Below are 16,138 nucleotides of genomic sequence, written 5' to 3' on the forward strand. Positions count from 1 at the left end.
GCAGTAGATATGAAAACATCAACATTATGGCAGAATGATGCTTTTGATGTGGAGTGGTAACTTGTGTTTTGGCGGTACCTAGTGGGGAAAATAAGTCATTACACGAAAAGGCATTGCGCAGTTTGCGTCCACCTTGGAGACTTTGTATATATGTAAGTCATATACAACTGTTATTATTTGATACTTGTTTATGATGGCAAATGTGCCGTTTTTAACTGCAATATTGGTCAATTGTGGACACTATCTTGCCAAAAGTATTTGGCCATCTGCCTTGACTCACATATGAAGTCGAAGTGCCATCCCATTCCTGACCTATAGGGTTCAATATCAGCTTTTGCAGCTATTACAGCTTCAACTCTTCTGGGATAAGGCTGTCCACAAGGTTGCCGAGTGTGTCTATAGGAATATTCGACCTATCTTCCAAAAGAGCATTGGTGAGGTCACACACTGAAGGCCTGGCTCTCAGTCTCCGTTCTTATTCATCCCAAAGGTGTTTATGTCAGGACTCTGTGCAGGCCAGTCAAGTTAATCCACACCAGACTCTTTTTCATCCATGTGGCCAGGCCAAGTGATTAGGACACCTTATTCTGATCATTTAGATGGTTCGCCAAATACTTTTGGCAAAATATAGTGTATTGAGCTTAGCTGTTGCGTAGCCGCTAGCTCCTCTAGCTGAGCATGTTTACCTTTTTGTAAATGACTGTACTAAAATATAAGAAAAGCAACATTGTGTTCTTGCTGGAGGACATTTAGACGTTAACTGGCTGCCCAATAATAAAAGATTTTATTTGTAAAAAAAAAAAAAAAAGCATTTTAGGTTGAGCAAACAGCCTCAAAGTGCCACAGTGTAAAACAAATAGTAATAATAATAATAACAATAAAAAGCAAGCATGTCTATAAAAATAATTTTTTTAAAAGATGGGATTTTAAGCCTTTTTTAAAAGCATCCACAGTCTGAGGTGCCCTCAGGTGGTCAAGGAGAGCATTCCACAGACTGGGAGCAGCGGAGCAGAAAATCCAGTCTCCCATAATTCGTAGCTTTGTCCGTGGACAAAACAAGCTGCAGGACTGCTGGTATTGGATTTTTCGTCAGGGATTTTACACGCAAGCCGATATCCGATTCTTATTATTTTTTCCGATATCCGTTATCAAAATCGGGCCGGGACACCCCTAAAAGAGACCCTGTTGTGTTTAAAGTATAAGTAGCTCAGCCTTCGTTATTTTTCGTCCTCTTTGTCAGCGGAAATGGATATTTTCCTCACAACATCCTGTTTAGTTTTTTGTCGACCTACTCCAAACACTGTCTGAGACAAGGCAGCAAAACGGCTGATGGGACAAAACAGAAGTCAAGGTCACGGACCTACTAGCTGCGCAAGCTCGCTCTCCAATCAGCTAAGCAGACTCAATCAGCATCAAGGGTTGGGATTGGGGATTAAATCACAAAAAAATTATTCCTGGCCGTGGCCATCGCTGCTGCTCACTGCTCCCCTCACCTCCCAAGGGGTAACAAGGGTGATGGGTCAAATGCAGAGGACGAATTTCACCAGTGTGTGTGTGAAACATTTTCTCATTTTCTTGTTCTGCATGAAAGACGCCAAATCTTACCATGTGACCCAGTTGGAAGGCAGCCAACCTGGACTTTGTCTCCGCAGGTGTGGCGAGGACTCTGCTCAGGCTCGCCAGCTGCTGTCTCTGACCTTAGACCGCGCCAGTCACACGCTGCTGCTGGCCTTCCCCTCCTGTTTGGTGCGCGTGCCCACCTCCCGCTGCCACCTGCACGCCCGCTGCATGAGGTAAGTCCTGCAAGGTATGACACACCTCCGTTCACGCACCGCATTGGTTCCTAAACAGGGTTCGTGCATAATGGAGTTTGTATGGTGAAGCAGAGTTCCCCACAAGGAGCAATGTCAAAATGAATCATGCGTTCTACTATGGTGCCCTCACAAATGATCAGAAATCCTTAACATCCACATTGCTCGTCGACAAGGGTCTGAATGAAACGAGCAGACGTAGAGCGAAGGAAATACTCCACCCCCACCCTCTTCCAAGTGGGTTTTTGTAGACCTGTAAACCACAGACTATAAGCGGCTACCATTTCCCTATGCTTATACCCCGCGTTTTATAAAACGGTGCAGCTTATTTATAGATTGTTTCTTTCCTGACAGCAATATTGCAAAGTAAAAAAAAAAAAAAAGCAGGCAAACACACTAAAAATATGTTATTGTCTATGCTATGACGACATTTATGGTGCCCTCACAAATGATCAGAAATCCTTAACAACCACATTGCTAAATCCACACACGTCAACAAGGGTCTGAATGAAAGGAGCAGACGTAGAGAGAAGGAAAGATCCCACCCCCACCCTCTTCCATGTGGGTTTTTGTAGACCTGTAAACCACAGACTATAAGCAGCTACCTTTTCCCTACGCTTTGTACCCCGCGTGTTATAAAACGGTGCGGCTTATTTATAGATTGTTTCTTTACTGACGGCGATAATGCAAATAGTTGGGGAAAAAAAGCAAGCAAACACACTAAAAACATGTTATTGTTTGGGCTATGACGCCAATCATGGTGCCCTCACAAATGATCAGAAATCCTTAACATCCACATTGCTCGTCGACAAGGGTCTGAATGAAAGGATCAGACGTAGAGAGAAGGAAAGACCCCACCCCAACCCTCTTCCATGTGGGTTTTTGTAGACCTGTAAACCACAGACTATAAGCAGCTACCTTTTCCCTACGCTTTGTACCCCGCGTGTTATAAAACGGTGCAGCTTATTTATAGATTGTTTCTTTCCTGATGGCAATATTGCAAAGTAAAAAAAAAAAAAAAAAAAGCAAGCAAACACACTAAAAATATGTTATTGTCTATGCTAGGACGCCATTTATGGTGCCCTCACAAATGATCAGAAATCCTTAAAATCCACGTTGCTCGTCGACAAGGGTCTGAATGAAAGGAGCAGGCGTAGAGAGAAGGAAAGACCCCACCCTCACCCTCTTCCATGTGGGTTTTTGTAGACCTGTAAACCACAGACTATAAGCGGCTACCTTTTCCCTACGCTTTGTACCCCGCGTGTTATAAAACGGTGCAGCTTATTTATGGATTGTTTCTTTCATGTCGGCAATAATGCAACGTTTTTTTTAAATAAGACTAGTGTGACCTTTTAATCAACAAAGTTAAACTTGACATTTGAGAAGTGTGCAGAAAAAGCAGATTAAATGATGGATTATTACATTTATAGCACTATGTTTTTTGGGTTTGCACGCAGGAGCTGCCTTGCCTCAAGAGATCCGTACTGTGGTTGGACCAGAGGCAGCACCTGTGCTTTCCTCAGACCCGGAACCAGGTGAGGGAAACACCTTCAGATCATTGGTAAATCCTGGTAAATGTTGCTTGGATCAATGGTGCTCAAACTTGTTTTTCTCCCACAATTCCATTAGAACACAGTAGCGCAATAGGCCTAGATATTCATTAAAAAAGAATGCAACGGGTTTAATTTAACAAGCACATTTGATATTTTGGATGCCAACATGGTTTGAATATAGGAAAATAAAACACTGCTTTTTGTTGAAATAAACATAAAAATGATGCATGAATTTGTACACTAAAATATAACTATTTAATGCATCAGAAATAGTGTAATAATGTTTTCTTAATAATAATAATAATAATAAAAATCATCCTGGGTTAGAGATTATTTTAATAATCATATTCGGTACTATACCGCCTCTAAAAAAGTCCCCCACCAAACCAAACCTCCGTCGTCGTCACGTGGTGACATCGCTGGTTTTACAGGCACAGGAGCGTGTTCGGCAGCGCACGCACACAGAGTACTTACAAGCAGACACAGTGTGTGGACAGAAAAGGGAGAACGGACACATTTTGGTGTAAAAAGTCAAGACAAAGGTGAAGTTATAACACTGAAACGCACTAAAAAGAGCTGCTTTAAGATATGGCTAAGTAGCTAGCGGCTAGCATCCATCCTCAGTTACTTCTAAATCACTAATCCTGGCCTCCATGGTGACAAAGTAAGTTTCTTACAAGTATTATTAGCACTGGAGGATGAGGACTAGCTAAACATGCTTCACAATGTAAACAACCGCCATGGGTGGATCTATACCTGACATCCACTGTAATGATACCAAGTACAGGAGCGTGTGTAGTCGATACCACTATGACCACAATTTATGACAAAATATTTCCTTAATTGGAAATTTGCTGCAATTAACAGACAATATTTTATTTGGATTTATTTCTTAACAGTGCTTTTATCGTGTTTTATTGCACAATAAAACACGAGTTTGTTTAAATTATTGCTGGCAAACGATTTAAAAAAAAAAATCATATTAATCACACTTTTTAAATGTAATTAATTAGAATTAATCACAAGTATTTCTGGCATAATTTAAATGAACATGAACAAATATTTATTTATTGCATTTGTAGCCAATATTTGTCCACAAAAGCCTTTCTACTGTTAGAAATTCCTGCAATCATCCTAATCAACACTAAACAAAAGGAGGTATTTTTTTTATTTTAATGTGTACTTATATTTTTGTAACGATCCACTCTTGTATAAAATGAATGATATGGTAGTCTAATTTTGGCGTGAAGATTGTCAGCACAATTGGTTCACGCTCGTAGTTGACCTTGACCGACCTTCTCCTTCTGGCGAGGCCAGTTTATCAAAAAAAAATAAAAAATCAATATAAGCCCTAAGCGTGGACAGCATATTTTATTACAGTCAGTGCAAAAGCAATTGAATTGGTAAATGTCCAAACATGGAGAAAATATGATGCATCACATTTGTGTTGTTGTGTGTACACACACACACTCTTACAATATATATATATGTGTATATAATTTATGTATATGTGTGTATATATATGTGTGTGTGTGTGTATATATATAAATATACATACACATACATATATCTATATATACACACAAACAAATATATATAAACACACACTCACACACACACACACACGCTATATATATATATATATTTTTTTTTAATATATATATATATATAGATATATGTGTGTGTGTGTGTGTGTTTATATATATTTGTTTGTGTGTATATATAGATATATGTATGTGTGTATATATATATATATATATATATATATATATATATGTATATATATATATACACGCACACACACACATACTATATATATCTTTATATGTGTGTGTGTGTGTGTGTGTGTGTGTGTTTATATATATTTGTGTGAATATATAGATATATATATGTGTGTATATGTATATATATACACACACATATATGTGTTTATATATATATATATACACACACATTCACACACACATATATACACATACATACATACATATATATTATATGTGTGTGTATATATATATACACAGTATATATATACACACACACACACACTATATTTATGTGTGTATATATATATATATATATATATATATATATATATATATGTATATATATAGCCCTGCAATGAGGTGGCGACTTGTCCAGGGTGTACCCTGCCTTCCGCCCGATTGTAGCTGAGATAGGTGCCAGCGCCCCCCGCGACCCCAAAAGGCAATAAGCGGTAGAAAATGAATGAATGTATATATATATATATATATATATATATATATATATATATATATATATATATATATATATATATCTATACACACACACACACACAATCACATATATATATGTATACACAAATACTGTGTATATATATATATAATTATATATATATATATATATGTATGTATATATATATATACACATACATACACACACACACATATACACATACATACATACATATATATATATATTATGTGTGTGTGTGTGTGTGTGTATATATATATATATATATATATATATATATATATATACACACATAATATTTATGTGTGTATATATGTGTGTGTGTGTGTATATATATATATATATATATATACATATATATATATATATATATATACACATTTATACACACACACAATCACATATATATGTATACACAAATACTGTATATATATATATATATATACACACAGATATATATATCCATATATAAATATATATATATATATATATATATATATATATATATGTATAGATATATACACACATATACACATACACATATATATACATATACACACACACACAAACACACATATATATATATATATATATATATATATATATATATATATACATTTATCTCCAACATTTGAATATGTACATTGTGTGTGCCTGCAGGCTCCCTTTCCAACAAGATGTGGACTATGGCAACACCACCTCCCGTTTAGGAGACTGTGATGGTAGGTTCCAGCCACACCACCCATGCTCGTCTCCGCCTAGTGGCTCAACCCCTCATCACACCCTCTCACTTCTTCATCTCCTCGGAATCCCAGTTTTGTACCACAAACCTGACATTCAGGCCGTTCCATGAGGCGTAATAGGTTACTCTCCTCCTGCTCGGCAGGATTCAGTCAACTTAGCTGTGACAAGGTCATCAAAATGGATCCTTGTGCACGACTCTTTGAGTTTTTAGCTCAGCCTTGCTTGCAGTGGGGTCAGGAGTGTCCCAGTCTGACACATTTAAATTAGATGTATGCCTTGGAACGCATACATTCATCCATCCATCCATTTCTGCTAATCTGAGGTGGGGTCGCGGGGGCAGCAGCCTAAGCAAGGAAGCCGAGACTTCCCTCTCCCCAGCCACTTGGTCCAGCTCCACCCGGGGGATCCTGAGGCGTTCCCAAACCAGCTGGGAGACATAGTCTTCCCAACGTGTCCTGGGTCTTCCCCGTGGCCTCCTACCGGTTAGACGCGCCCAACTTGTGCTTTATCTCAATAAATGTATTATTTACAAAGCAAGTTCGAATATCATTAACAAATGTTCACCAAGTCCCAACCTTGGCACGCATACCGTATTTCCTTGAATTGCCGCCGTGCATATAGTATGCGCCTGCCTCGAATTACTACCAGGTCAAACTCGTCACGTCACGAGTGACACTTCCCCTGTCATCATTTCCAAAATGGAGGAGGCTGATTTCAATAATTTGAAATGGCATAAAGGGACGAAGATTAAGAGCTATTCAGTAGGATTTAAGGTCCAAGCTATTGAATATGCTAAAAGGAACAGTAGGCAGCTATGTTTTATTAATATACCGTAGCTGCGTGTGTCAAACATGAGTCATTAAATGACTCCCGCCTCCTGGTGGTAGAGGGCGCCAGTGATCCTTCTTGCGACTACTTGGCTGCAGAAGAAGTGACAACGAGTGACGTGACATGTGGGGCGGCATAGCTCGGTTGGTACAGTGGCCGTGCCAGCAACTTGAGGGTTGCAGGTTCGATTCCCGCTTGTGCCATCCTAGTTACTGCCGTTGTGTCCTTGGGCAAGACACTTTACCCACCTGCTCCCAGTGCCACCCACACTGGTTTAAATGTAACTTAGATATTGGGCGTCACTATGCAAAGCGCTTTGAGTCACTTGAGAAAAGCGCTATATAAATATAATTCACTTCACTATGTGCTGGGAACGGATATGACTCGGTGGGGTGCACGACGGACCTTTTAGGACGTAACAGCACTACTCCTAAACAACCGGGCTGAAATAAAGCAGGTTCCAGTCCTAAATACCCAGTGTTTTATTTATACAATAACACTTCAGGGTGGCAGTGGTGGGAAAAAGAGATCACCCACGGAGCAGAACGGGAGGGGGAGTTGTACGAGGGTAATTCTGTCCTCGCTGAGCTAACCGTTAGCAGTTTTCTAAACTGGACTTCCAATCGAAGCAGGAGGTAATAAAGGAAGATCTCCATCGAGACAGGGAGACTTTTAAAACCGAAGAAAGATAAGGAAGACTTCTATAAACAAGTTGCTTTTGATCAGAAGGAGCTGCGCATGGACTTCATTTATAAGTAAAAGTAAGACCATAATAATGTTATTTTTTTATTACATGTGCTTTTCATGATGGTATCCTTACATCACACTTAAATTTTTACTGCATGCCTTTGGTAAGTGCCGGAGTGAGAAGATGTTTTAAGTTAATTAGCGCCCTGGCGGCAATTCAAAGAAATACGGTACATGTGTCCTCTTTTTGGGGATTTCAGAATATGGTCAGCCTGTTTGGGGGACTCTGGTGTCATCTCAGCAACACCCGGGATGGTCTCTCATCCAGCTCTGCTCTGAAATCCACTCGCACGGAAGGAAACCAGACGCTTTTTTTTCCCACCGAGGCCTTTTTTTTTTTGGGGGGGGGGGGGGGGGGGGCGGATCCTAACGTTTCTATTCAGCACGCTCATTTTTCTTATATAAAAATCTGATCATTTTTCCTCCTCTCTCTCTCTCGGAAATGTCGAAATTGAGCACAGATGCGCCGCCGTCGCCGCAGATGGGAGTGATTAGAGGCGGGGTGGAAACACTGAAGTCATGTTATGCTCCGTGGAGAGCGTCTCACAATGGAAAGAGTGAGGAGTGGAGGGGAGGAAAGGGAGAAGTCTGCAGTGTTCTGGATTCTCACAACCTTTGGAGCCTACGGAGCCTCCAGGCCCAGAGCGGAGAGAAGCTATTGTTTTGAAAAACAGCACCGTGTTATCGGCCGATGAATGCTTTAAAATGTGATATTGGACATTATCGGTATCGGTTTCACAAATAATAAACCTTAAAGGCACTGCCTTTGCCAACTTTAACATTGTTACAGATATGCGCCACACTGTGAACCCACACCAAACAAGAATGACAAACACACATCCGCACCAGGACAAATACCCAGAACCCCTTGCAGCACTAACTCTTCCAGGACGCTACAATATACAAATAAACTCCTTACCACGACTGTATATGTATATATAGACAAACATACATATATACATACATATATATTTGTATTTATTTTTTTAATACACAATATATACGCATATGATGCATAGAATTAACCACAAAGAAAAACCCTTTTGTTTATGGCAAAAACCCAAAATATGCAATATTTTCCCCAGATTTTCTTAAAAGTGGAATATTGGATGTGAAGTAATTAAAGCCTTAAAGGTCAATAATTTTTTATTTTTTTTTAATGGATTTTGATTCTGATTCGTTATTTTTTGAGCAATGAACATTAAAAAAAACATTCCACTAAAGTTATTGGGGATACAATAACAAAAGTCTTTAAAAAGTTCCATATTAATATATATGTTTACTTTCAATGCTTAAATCCATCCGTGGACAATAAGTTTTCTTTTTTTTTTCTTTTCATGATTTATTTAATTTTTGATGCCCTATTTGTCAAAGAAATATATATATATATATATATATAATATATATATATATATATATATACATATATATATATATATATATATATATACATATATATATATATGTACATACATATATATATATATATATAATACATATATACACACATATGTACACATATATATATATATATATATACATACATATATATATAAATATATATATATATTTATATATACATACATATATAGATATATATATAAATTTATATACACATACATACATATATGGATATATATATGTACATATATATACATATATATATATATATACATATATACATATATATATATAGATATATGTATATATATACATATATATTTACATATATACACACATATACACATATATACACACACATATACATATATATATATGTATGTATGTGTGTATATATATATATATATATATATCCATCCATTTTTATTCCCTTTTGGGGTCGCGGGGGGCGCTGGCACCTATCTCAGCTACAATCGGGCGGAAAGCGGGGTACACCCTGGAGAAGTCGCCACCTCATCGCAGGGCCAACACAGATAGACATACATATGTATATCTATGTATGTGTGTATATATATATATACATGTATATATATATATATATATATATATATATATATATATATATATATATAGGGCCGCGGGCTGGATTTTCGATGCTGGCGGGCTGTATCTGGCCCACGGGGCGTAGTTTAGGGACCCCTGTACCATAGCATTGTTATCGTGCTCAGTTTGGTTGGATTGGTAAAGAAATCATATATTTATCACCGGTGATTGGTGAAACGATACTGAAGCATCGGCGTGTGTGCGTCACTTTAAGAAAAACAGCAGATAGGAAAAAGGAAAAATTGTGGGATCTAACAATACTTTGATTCTGAATATATTTCTTGTACTTTTCAGGCCTCCTCCAGCAGAGCCTTCTAATAGAACCCGAGAGTCTGGTCTCCCTCAATCTCCTGGTGGCCTCCGCGGTCTCAGCATTCACCATCGGGGCGGCGCTCTCAGGGCTGGCCGTCTGCTGGATCATGGCTCACAAGCCTGCCAACCGTCGCCATGGCAACACCGCCCAGTCGTCTATCCAGCGGCGTGAAAGGGGCCTACTAAGTGGCGCCGGCGGAATGGGAGGCTCTGTGCTCAGCGTGACGCGCCAGGGAGGCGGCGAGCGCCCCTGCAATCCGGGCGGGGAGACCCTGTTCGTGATGCCCAACGGTTGGGTGAAATCCGGCGAGCTAGACCCGGGTTTCCTCCCCACCCCGGAACACACGCCCCAGCAGAAACGCAGAGGCCTGCGCCTGTCTGACTCTAACTCTGGGGGATGGGACACCAGCCAGACCTATTTGGGGGGAGGCTCTGTGGGTCTGGGCTCCCCCTGTCGTATCCCTTCCTCCGTCTACCTGACCACCCGACTGTTTCAGCAAGGGGGAGGCGGCCGGCACGGTGGCGAGGGCCGGGGCATTGACACGCCCCGACAGCACTACGTCTGCTTAAGCAAGCAAGAGAAAGGAGTGAAGGGGACTCCCAAAGCCCCCCTGAGGAAGTCCGCGGGGGAATATGTGTACCCCATGACGCCTCAGGACTCCCCTGAGCGCAGGAGGGTGGTCTCAGCACCCAGCGCCACCGTGGAGCACAGCGAGCCTCTGCCTTTGCGCTGGCCGGCCCAGGAAGGCTACATCCTCAGCAGCCACGCCATGGTACCCGTCCCCTTGCCCCCTCCCTCTATGGCCGCCCCCAGCAGCCAGACATACCAACAGCACACCCCGGCTCTGACCAGGGCTCTGTTGAGGGGGGCACTGGAGCGAGGGGAGCTTGGCGAGCTGATGGACCTGAGCCTGCTCATGAAGAAGAACTGCAACGACAGAACTCAGGCCGGGCACTGATTGCCGAGGAAATCAAGGGCCTGCACGGGGGCCGTTTCCACGTCTCTTTGCATCGACTCGTCTTTAGCCTCACCCAACATTCCCCCAGCCCTCTCATCTCTGGACATTGTATTTCTTTATCATTGAAGCCTTGGTGAGGATCTCGTTACGCCTGCCGGTTTTTTACTGGCTGGCACCAATTGGTAAGACGGACGGCGGTCGTTGCTGCGGAGCTGCCTTGCCTGCAGGCCGAGAGAGGGGCCCAAGGACGAAGGAGAAGAAGGCCCTTCATGGCTGAAGTGAAGCGAGACTAACGAATACTAGCAACCTGATGAAAGTCTTGGCGCACAACTTTTGATCGGACAACTCTGTGTTTCTAATGAGGTTTAAACAGTTTGGGGATAAGTCTTGGCTGTGTCCAGGTGCAGAAGGTGTAGAAAGTCCAGTCCTGAAGACTCTGGAACCGCTGTGACAGAACTGTATAATATATTCCGTAGACTTAGGGATGAGCTTTTGAATACTTTGATCAATCTCTCTCAGAATTTTACCAACTCCTGTTTTGGTGCCAAGACTGCATCGACAGCACCTCTGCCTCTCTGTACTGCACTCAAAACTTTCGTTTTTTCCAGTGAGGTTCAGTTTGGGGACATGCATTGGCTGTGTCCAGATGCAGAATGTATTGAAAGTCCAGTCTGGAAGACTCTGAAACCGCTGTGACAGAACTCTATAATATATTCCGTAGGCTTAGGGATGAGCTTTTGAATACTTTGATCAATCTCTCTCGGAATGTTACCAACTCCTGTTTTGGTGCCAAGACTGCATCGACAGCCCCAATGCTGGCTACTGCCGAGTACTGCACTTACGACTTTTGATTGGATAACTCGGTGTTTCCAGAGAGGTTCAAAGAGTTTGGGGAGGGGTCTTGGCTGTGTCCAGGTGCAGAATGTGTTGAAAGTCCAGTCTGGACAACTCTGAAACCGCTGCGACAGAACTCTATAATATATTCCGTAGGCTTAGGGATGAGCTTTTGAATACTTTGATCAATCTCTCTCGGAATGTTACCAACTCCTGATTTGGTGCCGAGACTGCATCGACAGCACCTCTGCTAGCTACGGCAGAGTACAACTTTTGATTGGATAACTCGGTATTTCCAGTGAGGTTCGAACAGTTTGGGACGGGTCTTGGCTGTGTCCAGGTGCAGAATGTGTTGAAAGTCCAGTCTGGACGACTCTGAAACCGCTGCGACGGAAGTCTGTAATATATTCCGTAGGCTTAGGGATGAACTTTTGAATACTTTGATCAAACTCTCTCGGAATGTTACCAACTCCTAATTTGGTGCCAAGACTGCATCGACAGCACCTCTGCTAGCTACGGCCGAGTACAACTTTTGATTGGATAACTCGGTATTTCCAGTGAGGTTCGAACAGCTTGGGGACGGGTCTTGGCTGTGTCCAGGTGCATAATGTGTTGAAAGTCCAGTCTGGACGACTCTGAAACCGCTGTGACAGAACTCTATAATATATTCCGTAGGCTTAGGGATGAGCTTTTGAATACTTTGATCAATCTCTCTCGGAATGTTACCAACTCCTGTTTTGGTGCCAAGACTGCATCGACAGCCCCAATGCTGGCTACGGCCGAGTACTGCACTTACGACTTTTGATTGGATAACTCGGTGTTTCCAGAGAGGTTCAAAGAGTTTGGGGACGGGTCTTGGCTGTGTCCAGGTGCAGAATGTGTTGAAAGTCCAGTCTGGACAACTCTGAAACCGCTGCGACAGAACTCTATAATATATTCCGTAGGCTTAGGGATGAGCTTTTGAATACTTTGATCAATCTCTCTCGGAATGTTACCAACTCCTGAGTTGGTGCCGAGACTGCATCGACAGCACCTCTGCTAGCTACGGCAGAGTACAACTTTTGATTGGATAACTCGGTATTTCCAGTGAGGTTCGAACAGTTTGGGGATGGGTCTTGGCTGTGTCCAGGTGCAGAATGTGTTGAAAGTCCAGTCTGGACGACTCTGAAACCGCTGCGACGGAAGTCTGTAATATATTCCGTAGGCTTAGGGATGAACTTTTGAATACTTTGATCAAACTCTCTCGGAATGTTACCAACTCCTAATTTGGTGCCAAGACTGCATCGACAGCATCTCTGCTAGCTACGGCCGAGTACAACTTTTGATTGGATAACTCGGTATTTCCAGTGAGGTTCGAACAGCTTGGGGACGGGTCTTGGCTGTGTCCAGGTGCATAATGTGTTGAAAGTCCAGTCTGGACGACTCTGAAACCGCTGCGACGGAACTCTATAATATATTCCGTAGGCTTAGGGATGAGCTTTTGAATACTTTGATTAATCTCTCTCGGAATGTTACCAACTCCTGATTTGGTGCCAAGATTGCATCGACAGCAACTCTGCTGGCTCCGGCCGAGTACAACTTTTGATTGGATAACTCGGTATTTCCAGTGAGGTTCGAACAGTTTGGGGACGGGTCTTGGCTGTGTCCAGGTGCAGAATGTGTTGAAAGTCCCGTCTGGACGACTCTGAAACCGCTGCAACGGAACTCTATAATATATTCCGTAGGCTTAGGGATGAACTTTTGAATACTTTGATCAATCTCTCTCGGAATGTTACCAACTCCTGATTTGGTGCCAAGACTGCATCGACAGCACCTCTGCTGGCTACGGCCGAGTACTGCATCCAATACCTACCGCGCCCATCCCTAATGGGTAATAAGCCATCCGTCGTTCCACACTTGTGGTGTGACGGCAAACCGGGTTTGGTGCAAGTCGTACAGATCCTGGACATCAAGGCTCGTACAAGACTCCTCAAAAGTCGTGGTTAGGATTAACGGGAAACTAAAGGAAGAGGCTCATCTGCTTCCTCTTAGTCCCACATGTGACTATGGTTATTCTGTGCAAACAGGCGGCGTGTTAAATGCCTCTGATAGTCCACGTTAGGCAGGCAGGGTCGTAACTCTTCAGACAGGGGAGCGCAAGAATGAAATGTCAGCAGTATTCCTGCCGGCTGCATGCACTCTGTAACGACCAACTCCGTCTTCCGATGCTCTCGTACGACTTAATGGCCCCTAACTCCACCAGGAAGTCCCCGGAAAGGTTTTTGCACCAGAAAATCAAGAAAGGGGGAATTGGGAATGCCTCGTCTTTTCCCCATACATATTTAGTCCAGTTGTCCAATTAAACGCCGTCAAGCTCAAACTCGGCCTTGAGTTCCCAACCTGTGTTTGGAGTCGGAAACTCCAAAGCCAACGGGTTTGATGCAAATGGCGCCATGAGTCCGAGGCGTCACGGGAGTCAGCATTTAAAACCAGCGTAACGTGGAGCGACGACGACAATGTGCTTTGTTACGACAGGTGTGCTTTGTGGCGTGCACCAGTCCTGTGGTTCATGTACCTAGTCCGGTTCCCCCATTGTTTTGATGCGGTCATTGGAACTATGAATGTCAAATACAAACAAACTGTTTATAAAGGTAAGCCGTTATAAATCCTCCGTCCCCTAAACTCTACAATATTCCAAATCAAATAGTTTTTTTTACTGATTTCACTGGATTTTAAAGAAACTTTAATCCAGGGGACAACAGCTCCAGCAGAGACCCCCAGACTTCCCTCTCCAGAGCAACATTACCAACTTCCTCTTGGGGAATCCCGGAAGCGTTCCCAGGCCAGAGAGGAGAAGTAATCCCCCCATCTGGTCCTTGGCCTGCCGCGGGGTCTCCTCTCAGTGGGAAATGCAACGAGGACCTCCCTAGGGAGACGCTGGTGAGGCATCTGTACGAGATGCCCGAACCACCTAAGCTGGCTCCTTTTATTTTATTTTATATGTTTAATACAATTGCTAAAATAAATAAATAAATTACAAACCCTTTCTCAGTCACATCATGGGGTATTGTCTGCACAATTTTGAGGGCAAAAATGAATTTGTAATAACATTATATTTTTATTTGTATATTCCATTTTGGAATAAGGCTGTAACAAAACAAAATGTGGAACAAGTGAAGCGCTGTGAATACTTTGAGGATGCTCTGTATGGACCGGACTGGCAGTCCTCACTGGAGGTGTGATTGACTCGCGGTTACCCATGCCCCCGTACCCCCGGTCCGTAGATTTCTGGTAACGTGGACCCCAAAACAGTTCTGGAGTTGAATATCCCTGGCTTGCACTAAAACACTGTCCCCCTAGTCTGCAGCTCTCTGGAAATGTGGCCAGCGAAACACTTCTGGAGTTCAATATCCCTGGCTTACACCAAGATATAAGCCCTCCGGTCGTAGCTTTCTGGTAACGTGGCCCCCAAAACACTTAAGTTGAATATCCCTGGCTGACACTTAGAACACCGGCCCCGACCCCCCCCCCCCGGTCTGTAGCTTTCTGGTAATGTGGCCCCCAAAACACTTCTGGAGTTGAATATCCCTGGCTTACACTAAGAACATCGGCCCCCCCCCCCGGTCCGTAGCTGTCTGGTAATGTGGCCCCCAAAACAGTTGAGTTGAATATCCCTGGCTTACACTACGAACATCATCCCCCCGGTCCGCAGCTTTCTGGTAATGTGGCCCCCAAAACACTTCTGGAGTTCAATATCCCTGGCTTACACTAAGATATAAGCCCCCCGGTCGTAGCTTTCTGGTAATGTGGCCCCCAAAACACTTCTGGAGTTCAATATCCCTGGCTTGAACTAAGATATACGCCCCCCCGGTCTGTAGCTTTCTGGTAATGTGGCCCCCAAAACACTTCTGGAGTTCAATATCCCTGGCTTGAACTAAGATATAAGGCCCCCGGTCTGTAGCTTTCTGGTAATGTGGCCCCCAAAACACTTCTGGAGTTCAATATCCCTGGCTTACACTAAGATATAAGCCCCCCGGTCGTAGCTTTCTGGTAATGTGGCCCCCAAAACACTTCTGGAGTTCAATATCCCTGGCTTGAACTAAGATATACGCCCCCCGGTCTGTAGCTTTCT

The 16,138-nt window shown here is 42.6% G+C and overlaps 1 protein-coding gene and 1 long non-coding RNA gene across 2 annotated transcripts in view; one reads left to right on the plus strand and one right to left on the minus strand.

Moving 5' to 3' along the window:
* The window catches only part of sema6ba (sema domain, transmembrane domain (TM), and cytoplasmic domain, (semaphorin) 6Ba), a 69,887-nt gene extending 54,031 nt beyond the window's left edge, over nt 1-15,856 (plus strand). Inside the window, exons 13-16 of the mRNA XM_061919750.1 lie at nt 1,653-1,793; nt 3,269-3,346; nt 6,260-6,321; nt 10,217-15,856. Of these exons, the coding sequence (XP_061775734.1) occupies nt 1,653-1,793; nt 3,269-3,346; nt 6,260-6,321; nt 10,217-11,193 (1,258 nt within the window). The 3' untranslated portion in view covers nt 11,194-15,856. The remainder of the gene's footprint in view (nt 1-1,652; nt 1,794-3,268; nt 3,347-6,259; nt 6,322-10,216) is intronic.
* Nucleotides 1-16,138, minus strand: part of LOC133568043 (uncharacterized) — a 216,129-nt gene that overhangs the window by 113,938 nt on the left and 86,053 nt on the right. Inside the window, exon 5 of the long non-coding RNA XR_009809526.1 lies at nt 1,606-1,800. This is a non-coding gene — a long non-coding RNA (uncharacterized LOC133568043). The remainder of the gene's footprint in view (nt 1-1,605; nt 1,801-16,138) is intronic.

The sequence above is a fragment of the Nerophis ophidion genome, linkage group LG14 (genome assembly GCF_033978795.1).
Source record: "Nerophis ophidion isolate RoL-2023_Sa linkage group LG14, RoL_Noph_v1.0, whole genome shotgun sequence".
NCBI lineage: Eukaryota > Metazoa > Chordata > Actinopteri > Syngnathiformes > Syngnathidae > Nerophis > Nerophis ophidion.